The sequence below is a fragment of the Temnothorax nylanderi genome, unplaced genomic scaffold (assembly GCF_030848795.1).
Source record: "Temnothorax nylanderi isolate EJ_2023f unplaced genomic scaffold, tnyl_v1.0 TNYL_tig0139_pilon, whole genome shotgun sequence".
In the NCBI taxonomy this organism is placed as follows: domain Eukaryota; kingdom Metazoa; phylum Arthropoda; class Insecta; order Hymenoptera; family Formicidae; genus Temnothorax; species Temnothorax nylanderi.
Window position 1 is genome coordinate 279,845 of NW_027249201.1, and position 17,611 is coordinate 297,455.

General features: G+C 36.8%; 1 protein-coding gene and 1 pseudogene across 9 annotated transcripts in view; both read right to left on the minus strand.

Annotated features, from left to right (window-relative positions):
- Positions 1-481: 481 nt before the first annotated feature.
- LOC139777139 (5S ribosomal RNA) lies at positions 482-600 on the minus strand (annotated as a pseudogene).
- A 6,460-nt stretch (positions 601-7,060) lies between these two features.
- The window catches only part of Tomosyn (syntaxin-binding protein tomosyn), a 39,892-nt gene continuing 29,341 nt past the window's right edge, over positions 7,061-17,611 (minus strand). For 4 of the 9 annotated variants that reach the window (XM_071714322.1, XM_071714329.1, XM_071714327.1 and 1 more), the window contains 9 exons: positions 14,592-14,715; positions 14,208-14,327; positions 13,957-14,082; positions 13,605-13,811; positions 13,356-13,464; positions 11,177-11,260; positions 10,725-10,820; positions 10,463-10,587; positions 7,061-10,365 (listed from right to left, as the gene is read on the minus strand). In XM_071714322.1, coding sequence (XP_071570423.1) covers positions 10,112-10,365; positions 10,463-10,587; positions 10,725-10,820; positions 11,177-11,260; positions 13,356-13,464; positions 13,605-13,811; positions 13,957-14,082; positions 14,208-14,327; positions 14,592-14,715 — 1,245 coding nt within the window. In that variant the 3' untranslated portion in view covers positions 7,061-10,111. Of the gene's footprint in view, positions 10,366-10,462; positions 10,588-10,724; positions 10,821-11,176; positions 11,261-13,355; positions 13,465-13,604; positions 13,812-13,956; positions 14,083-14,207; positions 14,328-14,591; positions 14,716-16,947; positions 17,447-17,611 lie in introns of all 9 variants that reach the window. The other 5 variants (XM_071714323.1, XM_071714330.1, XM_071714328.1 and 2 more) reach the window with 3 other exon arrangements.

Consider the following 17,611-nt stretch of genomic DNA (forward strand, 5'->3'; position numbering starts at 1 on the left):
TATCTCATAATAGGGGACTTTCCTCTACTTAAATTATTTTTTATCAGTTACTACTTTAAAAATTTATATGTTATCTCGTGTTTAACACGTTGATTGTCACGTCAATTACCAATACATAACTGTGTATAATATCAAGTTAAATACAATAGCCGATAGAAAGGCAATAAAGCGATCTAACCAAATATTATTAATATTATAATCCAAACTTGAATTGAGCTTCGTATTTTTATTTATTATATTTTTTAAATATATATATATATATATATGTATGTATGTATGTATGTATGTATATATGTATATATCAATTAATATTAATAAATAGATATTAATATATTTATGCAATTAGCTAAAATAATAATATGTACAATTATATCACATATATGTCATCATTTTAATTAATTTTATATAATAGGTAATTTATAACTACAATATAAAATAAATAATTTTTAGACACCTAAAATAAATGAATTTAAAAAAAAAATGCCAACAGTACGCGGTGTTCCCAAACGGTCACCCATTTAAGTACTAACCGCGCTCAACGTTGCTTGACTTAAGTGATCGGACGAGAACTTGTTTTTTAAACGTGATTTGACCGTTGACGAAAGCGTATTTCTTGTAAAGAGAAGATACACTTCTTCATCAATTTTCATGTTAATTATTATATTTTATAAATATTTATCGCAAAAGCGCGCGCTTTGTAGTCTTTCTAGTTGAAAAAATAATCACGATTATCAATTATACGTGCGCAAAATACTATCAAAAACTATATACATAAATACATAAATATTGTCAATTACATTACATATATAAAGATAGCCAATTACTACAGTGTATAAATAACGCATTTTATACTATATTTTTTCCCGATAACCCAAACACAGAAGCAAATATGATAAATAAGCGACTGAACTCGTACGATTATCAGTTACATTAATTTCACCTTTCCAATCGACGAAACGAGACAGCAGCTAGAGAAAATGGTCGCAATCATTGCTAATTACTATCGCATATTTCGATGAACCCGATGAACGTAATAAATCTGCAGTCTATGTACTATCGTGCGGAGCTCACCTGTGGATTTGTCACACGTTCACGTTACCGACTAATAGCTGTGTAAATACAATAAAATATGATAAAATTCTATTACACCCGATCACGATCGTGGCCGCAGTCCTTTTTCGAAATGCTAATCATCGTCGTCCCTTAATACCCAATGCTTCCTCCGTGCTCGTTACGATGCCATTAACTCTTTATCATTCTCGAGCTCATTCGCGTACGTTGTACTCGTACGCATCGCAAAAAGGTAGCTAATTGTGATCGCTCGGGCCGATTTTCACGATCTAGCATTTATTCACACCTCGCACAGCACTCCCGAGCACTCGTCGCATCCGTGGCACACTCGGAACGGATATAATCTGTCGCGAAATCCGTTCAACATCCTGCGCCCGGCACTCGTGACTATAGTATTCTTATTTTCCCGGGAAATTTAAATCGCCGGAAAAGAACTCATCTTTCCCGGGTTTTTTCCCAGGAAAAAACCCAGGCACTGAGAAAAAACTAACTTCTTTTTAAAAGTCTTCATTTAAAATTATTTAGATAGAGTTAATACATTGGTACCTCTGAAAATCTTATTTTATTAGAACCTATTTCTGTAATTAAATATATTCAAAAAAAATGTTTAGCGTAGAAAAGTGTTTTATGTTTTGTTTTTATTTCTTGATACAAATACGTGTTTTGTGTTTACAGAAATGTTGCATTTTTCTTTAAGCTACTGATGAAGATAAGAAACAAGAATACAAGATATAAATTCATGTTCTTCTATAATAAGATTCATATAAAATAAGTTCTAAAATAAGTTTTTCAGAGATACCAACTGTATTAACTCTATCTGGATAATTTCACATGGAAACTTTTAAAAAGAGGTTAAAGCAAAAAGTAATCAAAAATTACTCGAAAAACGTTTGTTTCCAATGCCGGGTTTTTTCCTGGGAAAAAACCCGGGAAAGATGGGTTCTTTTCCGGCGATTTAAATTTCCCGGGAAAATAAAAGAACGGGGGAATTTAAAAAGAATTATTTTTTAATTCTCTTTGCTATCTGAGTTGTATATAATATATATATATATATATATATATGTTTTTAAATGAGGCATAGATATCCGATATATATATGCAGAATCATCAGATATCATATCTGAGATAAAATTATCATGGCTTTTTACAATCTTGTGATATCTCTGAGATATTCTCACGATATCTCGACAAGTGTTGCACAATCAGATATATTCTAGCTGTCATTCTCATATATCTTAATTCTAGTCTAGATATATCTTGGTGATATATTTTGCTGTGTGAGGAATGACGAACGAACGTCGTGTTTCGCGCGCGATTTACCTGTCCAGAGTTGCCTGCGTTATTGTGTTCATCCGATTTCTTATTCACGAACGAGCTGAGTGAGTGGACGAAGGATGAAGGATCAGGAGGATACGAGCAGACGTAGGCAACGGCGAGATGTGCAACGCGTCGGTGAGTGCGTTTTCTTTTCTATTGGATTTACGATCGATCGCTCGTTCATCGGCACGTCACCGGGTGAATCGAATAAATCGGTTGCCGCAGTGACGAGAAGTATCGTCATCCTTTCCCCTAGATAAATATATAACGTAAATGAAAGCGACGAAATAGCTTGCGAAAGTTGGCGCTCGAAGGGGCAAGGAGATAGGAGGACGCGGGGGTATTCGGGACGCAAGTTAACCTCTCGCACGCGCGATAAAAGCCGCTCTAAATAAAGCGACGTATGTACGGCGGTCGCATGTATACGGCCGACACGTAGGAATTGGGAGATGGGACTGCAGCGTCGTCGCGACGACAACGACGACGACGACGTCGAACATATTCTATCAGTCTGATAGCTCTCGGCGGGATACTCGAAGGCGGGCGGTTTGATATCTAATATCGGCCGCGCGCCTTTATGTCCTCGGTATCGTTTTATGTTGCCCGGGTAATCTTCGCCTCCCTTGGCATCACGGCTAAACTTTCCGCACGTAAGTGCCGTGCGCCGCGCGATAAATAAAGAGAAGAGGAGAAGAGAGAGAGGAAAAGAGGGGGGGAGGGGGAGAATAGAGGACAAAGTCGTGGTAGAGTTCGGCGCAGGGCGACGTTTGTCTTTCTTCAATTATTTAGAAGAATTAATTAACGATACGAACAAACTTGAGAACGACCCCGAGAAAGCTTGTTTCTCGGGCTCTAAATCAGATGGAAAAGTCGTGAAGGATTACGCGCGCGAAACGTCCCGGCCTGGCACGTCTCGCGAGTGATTCCCGCGCGCGTAGTTTTAGGGCTACCTGAAAAGAAACGACGGGCTATTTAACATTCCGCCTCATTTCCCATTGTTTCTCCCGCCGCCGCCGTCGTCCCCATCGTCGTCGTTCCGAGGAAACGTTCACGCTCGATGCGAAAATTGCCTCGGCAAGAATTATTGACTATAAATTACTCGTCTCGCTACCCCTTAGCCTCATCGTTCCGGGCGCTCCCCGCCGTTACTCATGCAAATGACGACGGAGCGCCCGCGGGCTCCGTACGCCCTGCACCGGCACTCGCCACTTACTCACCGTTACACGTTACACGGAGATCTCGGGGAACGAGCGGCGAGAAAAGGCGTCTGGGTGCCGATACCGTAGGGGTGGGGGGACGAGGGGGGAGCAGGAGGGGGCGGAGGCGAAGCGCGAATTGCCGCGAATTTACATTTTATTGCGCGCACCCGAGACAGACTGCCGGCTTCTTCGCGCTCGGATCTTTATTCGTTTCCTATTTACTGGCGTTGCCGACGTCGTCCGACACGAACGCGCGCTCGCCGGGCTGTATTGTCATTCGAGCCGCGCGAGAACGACCCTCGATCTTCGGGACGTCGATCGCCCGTAACGATCGGGAAGAGCGATCGCCCATAACCGAACGAACGGCCTCCTTGATATTCCTGAGGATCCATAAATAATATCCGTGCATTTTCGTGCCGGAAAGCCATGTCTTTTTTTTTTTTTTTTTGCGGTGGAAGTAACAGTAGTCGTTCGCTCGTAAACAGTTTTTGCTGGTATCTAGATAAAATTATCCAGATGATCATCCAGATGAAGAAATGGAATCATCTTCATTTTATCTAGATGAAAGAAATACAAAGTATATTCATCTTTATCTTAGATGAAAAAATATGTTATCTTATTATCTTCTTATCTAAAAATTATTTAAGATAGTAAGATTTTCATTTTTTCTGTTATTTCTTTATTTTAACCCTTAAATGGCACACTGGTGCGAATGCGCACCAGAGACTTTTTCGGCTCTCTGAATAAAGGAGAACATCGACAACAAAGTGTTTATCCCTACTACCTGAAATATGTTTAAAAAAAAATTTTGTCTTCACTCTATAATCAATCGATTTCTCCCAGATTGATTATAATGAAAATTTCATCCTAGAAAATAAGTATTAAAGTTTAAAATCCGTTTATTCCAACCGCTGATTCAAACAAGCGGAATCCCAATTCGCACCAGTGTGCAATTTGAAGGTGCACAAGTGTGCCAGTTAAGGGTTAAATTAAATTAGATACAGAACGTTATATGTACATAAAAAGTTGTGTAAAGATTTATTTTTGAAAGAAGTAGATTATATAATATTATACTGCAAAAATGTCATTAACTCGAAAACAGATCAAATTCTAGTAGTAGCAGAAGATTTCTAGTAGTAGGAAGATTTCTTCCACCATATTGAAAAAAGAGGACAACATGCAAACAATTTATTAGTGGTAACATCGAAGCATTTTTCGTACTTGGAATCTAAATCGAAGGAACTCCAATCTCTTATAAATTTTCCAAATATTAAAAATATTTTTTTAAATATAATATACCTACATCCTTGCCATCGTCATCCATACCAGTAGAGTACCTTTTTAGTTTAGCACAGCAAATAAGTGTACCCCGTTGAACTCGCTTATCAGACAAAACATTCGAGAAACTTTTATTTTTGAGAAATAAAAACTTAAAATACTATTTTAATATCCCTTTTAAAATCTGCTTAATTCTTTTTATAAATCTTTATAAATAGTCTCACAAAATTATCTAAAAAATTATCTAAATAAATCGCGATAATCATCTCATCTTTCATCTAGATTATTTAAAAACAAAACCATCTTCATCTCATCTAAGATAAATTTACGGATTTTTATCTTATCTTCATTTTACATAATTTTGAACTCATCTAAGGCAAACACTGCTCGTAAATGCCTTGCTCGAGAAACGCGACGTGGATAGCCAGAACAAATAAATTTCGATCCATTGTTCCCTTTATGGCGAGAAAAGTCGCGTCGCGTCGCATCACAGCGCGTCGGCGGCTATGCGGTATACCCGAAGCTAAATTGAATTTTTTTTCAATTCATTCCACTTCGCGCGTGGCCGAGACGCCGGTGTAGTCAATGGGTAGTCTGTGCGCGACAGCCTCACCTATTCGCGTTAGATTCTCATTATTTTTAAATTGGAAATGAGAAGTGTGCGCGAGAGTGCGGTCGAGAGCACCTTCGCCGACGCCGGGTCGCGTCGTGTCGCAACGCGTCGCGCCGGTGCATTATTCCACGCCGATGCCTATACCCGGCGAAGGTGGAGACGCAGAAATTAATTTAATTACGGGCCGGGTGTCAATAGCACTCACCGTTCCTTTCGGTTAAAGAGCGAGGGGCAAAAAGGACGAGCTTTCTCCAAGAGCTTTGACTTACGAGGTTTTTCCTTAAAAATTCATAGGGAAGAGGATCGTCGCGCGGTACGATCTTTTCATTTGCCATGCTAAACATCTCGATTGCTAAGCTAGAAATAAAAGTTTCTTTAAGAAAATACACGAGGAAATTAATCGGAAGATTATCTGCTTGTAGCATTGAAACTCGATGCGCAAAAGATCATTTAATTTAATTTACAAAACTAATTGTAAATAATTTTATAATCAGAATTTGTGTTTAGAAAAAATATTAGTTAACACTAGAACTGACAATGATTAATTTCTAGTATTTAAGTATAAACTATCTATATATACATTTGGAAAAAAAGAGGTGAGAGGGGAAAATAAATTGATCAACTTAATCATTTATATATTGTAACAGGAAAACAAGAAACGGAAAATCTCAGACAATGCACCGTTATAATATTAATTAAGTAATTTAAGAAATCAATTATTTTAGCTGCTTTGATAGTTTTTAAACGAAACATACGTGTACATAACGAATGGCATGCAAATATTAAGTGCGAAAGTCTTGTTTGGCAATCACATGCTTTTAAGATAAAAAGCAATCAAAACGAAATTAATTATATTTGATATACAAAGTGGCATTACATTGAATATAGAGAAAACGTTGTTTTTGAACTTCGAGTTAAACTCATTTATTAAATTGGAGCCAAGATACAGTCTGTAGCCGAGGCAGTACTCTTACAATTATAAGATGATACCTATATCGTCTATCTGTTAAAATAAAAATTCTACTAGATTATTAATAGTTAATAGTATAAATCGAGAGCATTTAGATATTTCGTCGCACTTAAAGATAGACTTCTTTCGTTTATAATATTGAATTTAGTAGCGCACTACTTGCACGAATAAAAAATTATTTGCAATAATATCAAAGCCTTTTTAAAGAAGACAAGATATCATAATTCTAAAAAAGAGAGAGATAGATATATATAGATAGATAGAGAGAGAAAGAGAGAGAGAGAGAGAGAGAGAGAGAGAGAGAGAGAGAGAGAGAGAGAGAGAGAGAGAGAGAGAGAGAGAGAGAGAGAACATGATACGTCTATTGACAAAATCGATCTCGAACGAGCTACATGAAAGAAATCTCTCCCCTTTTCTTTATTCGTCTCTAATTAATGATTTAAAAAATTATACAAAATTTGGTTAAGTACATAGTAAAAGGTATCTGTTATATCTCTATTTGCAGATCACTAAAAGGATTTTAAGATGTGTATGTTCCGTTTATCTCTGTCCAGCCCAACGATAATCTCTCTAACATTGTAGATCGTGTTTGAAATTAATTAATATCGTATGTATATGTGAGCTATATATTTATCTGTAATTTAGACATATCTGTACATTCTACGATTCTATAATTGTTGTACGCTATCATTTATACAATATATTATTAATCAGATATAATAACAAAACAATATAGAAAACAGAATCCTCCTATTCTAATAAGAAACTTGATTTAATTAGAATAAATATGGGCTAGAAAGAGAGAGTTAGAAATTTGCTTTATAAACAGCATTTGCTGGGTTTTACGACTATAGTACATAAAAAGATATAAGCGGTAGAACTAAAACGGTAAGCAAATCGATTAATTACAGTCGAGTGTTTCCGATCTCATATCGAGGCTTTTTTTATGTACTATGGCCTGTAAAGTAGTAGACTGTTATCAGAAATTTCCTTGAGATATGTTTACATTCTTTGATAAATAATGAGAAACTATCGACGAATATATAGTCTTTGTGCAACGAATGTTAGAATATATTACTGCAACATTTAAATAATAATGTAATATGCCTGTTCTCTGTAACTAGCTCACATTAAATCTATCTATTCTATTATTATAACGGTAAAACGAGCCTTCACTCTGAAAGAACACCTCTTCCCTCTAATTTGTATACCGGCATTCGTAATTCGGGCATTAACAAATCTCTCCGCTGCTTAGGATACTTTATACTTTATTTTGAATGTATCTTATCTACCATTGAACTGCTTACATACTGAGTGTCGGGTATTTCGAGGAATAATAATTCTAGATAGTTAGATAGTGGAACGTTTGTCAGAGTTAGCAGCTTAGGTAAAACGGGATCGGAGCTCAGAGTCAACGCTAATCTGCGCACTCTCACGAACGTATTACAAATTCAGCATCAGTATGGATCTCAAACTACGGTTCGCACGCTACAATTCGCTCGACGAACGAGCTCGCGCTCTTTTTGTACTAGTAATCGATAGTGAAGACATCCCGTGATAAAAGTGTGTAATGGGACAACGGATTTATATACGTGTATATTGTCCAAGGGAAATCATACCATGAGCTCGAATCAATTCGAAAAATGCATTCTAAGTAATCTTCTGCGGGCACATTATTAAGTATACGAGTGATTAGTACCATAAACATCAACTATACAGTTATTGCTATGGAAGCAGTACGACGATTCAGAGCCTCGATAAATTCAACGAACTTATCACATACATATATATATATATATATATATATATATATATATATATATATATATATATATATATATAAACATAACATATACATATGACCAAATATATATGTATATATACATATATCTTCTTGTAGGCCGGTTCTACAATCAGTCGTATGTCGGAGTCGGATGTCGGAACGTAGCTGATGGTCCAATGAGGAAAATTCGTTTTCGAAAAAGAATTTCTCTCATTGGACCATCGGCTGCGTCCCGACATCCGACTACGACGTACGACTGATTGTAGAACCGGCCGTATATATATATATATATATATATATATATATCTGGTTACTTATATATGTATATTTTATATCTTATATATTGTCTTTAATTAATCTAAACTATATGTAGTGCTAAAATTACAATAGTTTTACTACAACTCATGTCACGTCGGTTAGGATGTCGTTAGATGTGTCGTAAATCCAGTTGAACTTATCGTCGGCATCGAAACAGCGTAACTCATAATACATTGTTATATAAACAGCTTTATAACGCGAAATCTGTCCTACTTATATTCATCTTTTTTATATATACATAGCACGTCTAGCGTAACTACAATCGATAACAACTAATACATTCTTATCAGCGTGGCGAGTATAGCGGCTTTTGCGGCCTGCGCAACACCCGCCATTCTGGATAAAATATATTTCATTGCATTCAACTTTTATCCAATTTACTCTTTCTCACCGAGTAATTAACTACATTTTATTGTCAATGCATTCGGAATGGTGTCGCTGTGCCGTCTTGCCTGCGTTCGTAACTTTCGTAAAATATCCACAAAAATCATTTCTGTCGAGCCTAACAAATTTCTCATTTGCACTCGTGAACTCGATAGACTTACGAATTTTAAGAATCGCATTCGTTTTATCCCTTAATGCAGTATTTACGAAAGTGTCTACGATCGTGTAACGATAAATACTTAAATACAAGTCAGCTTACAATGTACACGATTATAAAATTTACATTCGCGGAATAAGAATTATTAGTCAATAACAACTCTTCTCTAGAATGACTGTTTTACTACAAGTTTTCAATGGCATTGTTAATATATGAGTTGCCATGTATATTTCGTTCCAATATAATATATATTTTCTCTCTTACATAACACATATAATATTAATCTAATATAGGGGGGAGAACTCATGTTTTATATATAAGTACTAGTTTTAGTCGATTTATAACTAATGCGATTCTTATCGTTTCACTCGATTCCATCTATTCGGAAGTGCTTAAACTCTGCAACAATGTGACGTTCGTAAATACTTATTGGCAATTCTTTGCTGAGAAGCAAACAAGGCAAGGCGCCATTAAACACGTTCACAGGACGTCCGAATGAATTAACGAGTGCCACCGGTTAAAAGGCGAATTATTACATAATTGCTTATATTGACTCGCGTATATTTCTGTCGCATCTTTGCGTATAAGTACTTTATATTTTAAATAATTATACATACATGTCACATCCGCGCAAATGCATCGCGGCATTTGGCCGCGGCCTCTCCGACATCCCTCTTTTATTCATCCATACGCAAAGATTTACACAATTGAGAGATCGTCGCCATACTACTCCGCTTTGAAATATATGTTGTTGTTGTTTTTTTTTCGCTATATATGTTTATCTCGTTTACAGCATGTGCGTGTATACCATGTGCATCGCACAGGTGATCGCATGTACATGTATCCGTTTTATCTCTCTCCCTTCGTGTAGATGTTTCCCATATGTGCGTTTTTGTGAGGATCGTAGTATAGCTAGCTTTTAGTTTCTTAATACGATAAAACTCATAGACGAAACACGAACGCTAAATAAATAACTAAAGAAACGTGCGTCATCCCATCGGACTCGGACCGAATGGCTTTCTCATAGCTGGTACCATTTCTTGTCTTTGTACTTGAGCATCAGTCCGTGAGCGCCCGTCGCAAAGTTCTCGGCCTCCGACATCATGCGCGCGGTCCGATCTTCGAGCTGCGACAGCTTCTCGCCGCGCTCCACGACCATCTGGTGTGCCATATTTACTTCGCCCGTTGCGCAAGAGACCCGTTCTCGCATAGCTTCGTTTGGTCCTGGAATATGTTTCGCCACTGTGCGCGACGCACGACCGCTAGATTCACCGACTGCAATCAGCATTGGTATAAGCGTTAGCTTGCTCCGAATTACTCATTTCTTCATTTTCAATTTTTTCGTTGCAACAAGTAAAAAAAGTCTACTTACACAACTCTTCTCGATCGAGATTCCTCGAGCCACCACCGAATAAACCTTTGAAGAAACTCTCTTTAGGCGGTTCTGGCATATCGTGGCCAATAAACAGATCACCCATCATCTCCGTCAATTCGCCGCTAATCAAATAGAAATATAGCTGATGTATAGAGTCATACTTAACGGTAGATAGAATGCGTCAATATGTGAATCCAATACATAAGACTAAACTTATTTTATTGAACTAAAAATAAAATTGATGCACGTAAAACAATACCAGAATTCACTCGAAACGGAGAACTTCTGTATTTCCATCGGTGACGATAGGTATAAACCGTGGCCTCGATTGCTGAAGCAAAGCGTCTTTGCGATCCTGCAAAAAATATGCACAAGGCAGCTTTACTGCGATGCGTTGTTTCATAGGGCATATAATAGATTGCATATAAAATGACAATATCGGGATACAACTGTAAAAGAGTGTCCAGTGTGCGGTTTTATATTACATGGCATAAAGCTTTGGTAAGTGGTAAAAATCAGAGGTTGATAGTTATAGAGGTTTTAAGAGTTATAGAGGTGGCGCGAGAAACGCTTTCCTATGTGAAACATTATGAAGCTGGAAACAAAAATCGTGAAATCGAAAGGAGATAGTACATTGCACGCAAGGCACTTGTGTTGTGTTGTGTCAAGGTTTTTTTACGTGTGGTTAGCTGTACTTCATAGATGACTTACTGATCGGTATCGCCATTAACAAAGAGTTGATGACCCCATATGGTCAACATGGGGTCTACAATGCCGTGTTTTGTGGTCTGAAAACTGTTAGAGATTACAGAGACAGGAGGAAAGTGAGCGCACGACCGTACACGGGTCAATATAAGATTTACGTTATCAATGTTATCATTAATTAGCATTAACCCTTAAAACAGCCAGCCCAGTTATTTTCAAAGAAACTCTCTCTACATGTTCGCACGATATATCTTATTCTCTGTATATGTATAAAAATTTGTAACGTGAAACAGACGATAATGGTAAATGTTGCCTGAAAGTTCGTAGTGTAAGTTTTTGCGTAGATTCTGCTAAGAAATCGTAGACATGATACATGATAGAGATAGAGAAATTTCAAAATAAAAGTTATAGAATTTGCAGATGAAGAATTGCCATAGACAGTTTTATATCGCGTGGTTGTGAAACGTTGTGCGAAAGAGCGTAATCGTAACCGACTCAAAGTTGAAAGTATTTCCAATTTTAATTTTAAACAAGCAGATCCGCATTTTCATTCGTTTCACAACGCTGCATTCTCTGAAAATCTAGAGTATATGCTCTGAGATAAAGAGTGCAATAGAAGTGCTCGTAAAAAATGCTACAAATGACGCATGCTCTAATTGTGTTAAGGGTTAACGAGTGCGCTTATTGCAGAGAAAAGTCACATGCTAATATTATCGCGCGCGCGCGTTAATAGTTATTAATACACTTCTTAATAAATATTCATATAAGTATAGAGCAATATATGTATGGATATATAAGTTATCGTCAACTCTTCATACTTTTTTTATAGACGATATTTCGTAAATAGCAAGTAGTTATTAACATCGATAAAAAGATAAGCTGCTACGGATTTATGTAGCTCCTAGACATTCGTAATTCCTACTTAATATAGAAAGAAATATCCAGAAGTGTGCTATATTATCCATTTCTAAATACGTCACTCAATTTATTTATATAAATTTATGTTTCTAAAATTTGTGTAATCATACATAGCTGAATCTTTATATCGCGCAGAATGTTTAATAATTGCATACTTCTGGAGAATGCTATACACATATATAAATAGGCGTAGTATTATTATAAATAGAATTTGATAGAAAATTGATAAATCGAAATACTCTTAAGAATAAGTACCTGATAGCTATAATATCGTTTCAGTAACGCATATACCTCTGGCTTTGGTACTTTATCTAGATCTACTCGATGATGCTAGCTAGTAGGTGAAGTTCAAATTTGCGTTTATTATTGTTCTACTGCGAATAAATATAAAGTTTAAATAATGAAAATAAGCAAAATTTCAATAGGATTAACCTATTTCATGCGCCGTAATAATGAAATATTCCAAATAAACTTGTAATATAACCAGCTATACAAATGCAGAAGATAAATTTTGCTACGAAAGCTTTAAAGATATCAATTTAAAATTGTCTTAATGCAGCAGATAAGCCTCCTCTTATAAACGATAAATAATTCGTCGCTGTTGTTTAATTTAAAAAAGAATTTCTGGCCTTTCCTTTACCTTTTGAAAACTAGCTCCTATTTTCTGTTTTCTAATAAGAAGCAATATAATTACGTATAAAATACTATATTTAAAACTTGTGATTTAATATAATATCAGCCGTCTTCCAACCTAATTGTAACTCCTCTGTAAAGCGTTAGAACTGTAAAGCTTCATTGGTAATGATACTTTTACACAAAAAAATATATATATACAAAAATATATTTTTTTCTGATTTTCTTAGCGTGAGATTAATGATAGAAACAATTTCTATGCAAACTTAGGTACCTATCCCTTGAAAAGCTAATTTCACTGATTTCAAATATATTTGGGAAAATATATCCAGTTATTACGAATATTAACATTACTAGCATGACATCGCTAATTTATGACTGCATCATAAATAGATATGCAGTGAATATTATTTTAATCTACATATAACATTTTTATACCATTCTTAGCTATGTAGTATGTGATTTTCAACATTTTTATAAATATGTATATTATATTAAGAATGAAAAATGTAGAAGTTTTTGCGATATTACAATAGCATATAGTGCAACGCATCATGTGCAAATATTGCCACTATCATATTGCCTTGATAGCTAAAATGAAAGAATTAGGACAGATTAGAGTTACTTTTCTTACCTCAAATCTATAAGAGGTAGAAAATCAACGTCTATCAACGGTCTCAGGCTGGGTAAACTGTACGTTGTGATGTGACCATTCGAAACGTAACATACTAGGCAGACGTTATCTAGACAGAAACGTTTCGTGAGGATGAGATATTGTAAAAGGATTGCACATTTTTAAATAATCACATGACAAATAATGAGCCGGTATGACAATTATATCTTTATTTGCGTTACGCCTAAAAAAAAAAAACGTGGACTATACCTTTCAATGTTGTAACTTCTGCCTTAATTACGATATGAGTCTCCGCCAGTTGTTGCCTATATACACAATTTTGGGAGGGTAACGCCACAACTCTCGCTTGCTTCTCTGACACAAGTGCGACAAATTGTCTGTCCTCGAAATTGTCCCCGCCGACTTGCGTGTTCGTCGACGGTGACATGCGGCTATTTGTACATTTTCCTTGACTCTCTTTAACAAAAATCCACATCGTTAATGGGACATACATATAGAAAGAACCTTCAAAACAAACGTAAAAATCACGGAACATATACAAAATCTACAATCGCGATCTCTATACTCGCGGATATTAGTAAGTATAGGAAGTAAAGCCTACTGTTCCGTTCTTTGCCATCCGTGCTCTCGTCTTTCCAGGACTCGTACGAATACGGGATCAGAGCGCCGTTGCAATCTAAGAATGACATCGATAGGATACAACCCTTGAGTTTGAAAGTAGATCCATCTGCACATAGGAAACACGCGTTAAACCGTATTGCGTGCTACGAATGATATAAAACAAGAAAAAACAGCCACAAAAGTAATATTTAAAATTGGCTAAATACTAAATATTTAAAAAAATCTGCTTACTACAGGTAGACACAACCACTGGGTGAGCATGACGTTCGCTGTGGGCAGGCGTATTGAATATAACAGTCTGTACAGATCCCAGAGACGTGCCAATCCATAACGTCGGCATGCCGCTTGTATCTTAAAAAAATAATTAAATTATCATAAATAATCCACCGCATAACGCGTTGTCCAATACAACGTCTGATATAATTAATATGTTTTGTACTCATACAATTTTGACTTTTTTTTAATTCTTGATATTTTTTTTAAACAAGACCTTGTTTACAAGAACAAAAGAATCAATAATAATTATTTGTATTATCAGACTAGTGTACATTAATAAAAAGATGCATAACGTGGATTTACGATTTTTTAAAGCAAAGTTTACGCTGGTCTACGTACCGTTTTTTTTCGTATAAGAATCCGCAAATGTAAGGCAGCTTATGGTTTCTGTGGTGATGTTTTCGAGGGACGACATACTCGAACTCCTTGATCGTTGGAAGGAGCCGTCGAATTTGTCTACCCGACCAGCGATCCCAAAAGAAAATGCTCGATTATTTATAGAATAAGGCGCGCCACTTCTTTCCGGGCTACTAAGAAGCATGCACAATGACTATCGAAATTATATTTTTCGACACGTTTACATCGTCTTTACGTAGTGTATACCGCAAAGTGTAAACTAGTGAAGTCAGAACACTTATCAGAGACAGCGCAGCTTCAAGAGGACAGTAATAATAATGATCGTGACAATGAAAATGCTGATTATGGCAACGACGATGACGATGACAATAATAATAATAATAACAGCGACAGCAACAACAACTATCACGATCAAGATCTCTTGACCGCAGTTCACGTATTAATTATCCTTCATACACTTTAGACTCATCAGGAATATCAAGTCAATTATACAAAAATTTACACAGATGCATACATGGACGCACGCCACATTCACACGTACGCACACACGAACGCATAGTATCACGTCCAATTAGCGCAGAATTAGAGATTTATCGTTCACAGACTAAGTCTTGAATAAGTAAGCTAGGTAGTAGACGAGTGACACGAGAAGAAGAATCACTCTTGCATGCACGCGTAAGATATCCGGCCGATCACCGGATTGTGTGGTGATGAAAGTGTCGTCGACATCGATCAAGTTCTCCGTAATGTAAATATAAACTGAACCAAATCAATACATCTTGTAGCCGATGCAATTTTTTGAAGACGAGATTCGTGAAAAATACTTTAAGATACTTTATATAAATAATTCTGTAAAATAAACGAACGTATGTTATGTAGGTAACATATCATGTTTTCAAATATAATTCAATACAGTACGTTACCTAATGTCACATACGAGTTGGTTCTTGAATTTAATACACACGTAATTGTCTTACTGCACATATATAATGGATATATAGCCGTATTGTTGGAAATAATTGTCTCTATCCATTCAACAATTGTAAATTAAATTAAAATATTTTAAATAAAACATTTGTTTGGAATACTGCGACAAAACACGCTACGAGAAAGGTGAGATTATTTTTCTAACGGAAAACTTAGATCTGAGATTCTGCCGATGGAAAATATGGTTCTTAGAAAATAAATTAGCACGTAGCGCGATATCGGTGGTGTCAGAGTCAGGTTTTAGAGGAGTTGCATGAGAATATCAGTCCTAGTTTTCGTGTAATAACACGATAGAAGATAACATTAATATGCGAAAGGATCGTTTCACAAATGCGGACAGAACGATAAGCTTTATGACAAAAACATGTATTGTTCGAGACGAGAAGATGTTAACCGGTGATACTCGGTCCCTCCGACATGTTTGCACATTCACCGTGCACAGTCCATCCTATTTATCAGTATATTCACATTAGGTGCATCTTAGATTGTGCGTCGAGCTGAGAGAAGTAATTATCTGAGAGATGCAACGTTATAGACCACATCTATAAAAGAAGCAGAAATCAAAAGTTTGCCAAATAGGCGAAAAGAGCAGGAAAGAGTATCTCTTTTCGAGGGTGCAGTGTGACAACTAGAAATCACGCAGTCTAGACGGTGTGCCATTTCGTGTTTATTTAGAAAAGGTTCCACTAAAGAGCATATACAAGTCAGAAAGAAAGAGATGCATCGTAGTGAGAACTACCGAAGTCACTTTCACACTCAGATCAGGTAAAGACCAGACAGTATCTATTGAGTTTAGACAATAGAAAAACGTATGTCGTGCTGGAAGGATCTCGGGAACAACGTTGCTTTTACGTGCAACAAATCAACTTTATAAAAAATCACAAAGAAAAAATACAAGTTATTAAAAAATGACTGGTTCAAGTCAGTCTCGAAATTGATCCGAAGTTTATTTCCCAATGAAAAGGAGAAATAAAAATATCGTAGAAATAGATATACGAAACGATATTAAAGAATTAAGTAATATAGAAGAATGAATATACATGAATTACTAACGTGAGAGAAAAAAGATTAAATAAACAAAGTTAAATTGTTAAATTTTTCAAATTAGACGTATAATCTAATATGCAGCAACATTGCGCAAGAGATCCGCACTCTCCGAGCTTGAAAAAAATTCGATCCGAGAAGAATCACTCTATAGTCACAATGAAATCAAAGTAAAGATCAAGCGATCAGAGAGAGAAATAGTTTTCCCATTCGGTGTCACAGAAAGAACAATATATATATCGGTAGTCTACGTAGTGGTTAGTCCATACATAAATACAGTTACAGTGGCCTGTATCGGTAATACTACCAAAGCTGCTATACTGTCTGGTGTTGGTGAGGATATTCTGGTAGTTCAAAGACGCTTGAGGGACGGCTGAGGGGTAGCTTCTCATCTCCGTGCTACGCTGAGCGTAGAATAGCGAGACTGTCGGAAAAGCGGCGGCAGCACCCGTGGCGGAGTCCACTTCGAAGTGGGTGGTAGCGGTGCTCAGACACTTCTGGAGCTTCCTTATGCCCTGGGTGCGCGGGTGACGTTGATCTAACGTGACACCCTTGCGCGACACCGTATTAATTTCCTCGTCGGTGCCGCTAATCGCGCCGGCGGCGGCATTACGGATACCCGAGCGAGTTACGTTAACACCAGCACTAGGGCCTCCACCACCGTCACTATTGTTAGCGCCGTTGGTGCCGCTGCCACCGGTGCTACAACCATCACTATTATCACCATTGTCACCTCTCTCACCTCTCTCACCACCAACACCCACTGTACTTCTTCCTGTCACCGGCAATACGCACATCCCGTTCATCTACAAATCAGGCGACAAGTCAAACGTGAAGGAAACATACGACACGGTCATTGCTTTTGTTTATAAAGCAAATTTGTGTGTGGACTGAACTCTTTGGGATATGAAAATGTAATGAACGCGCGGGTTTTCTATCAAGCTTTCATCAAAACGCAAATAACAAAAGCA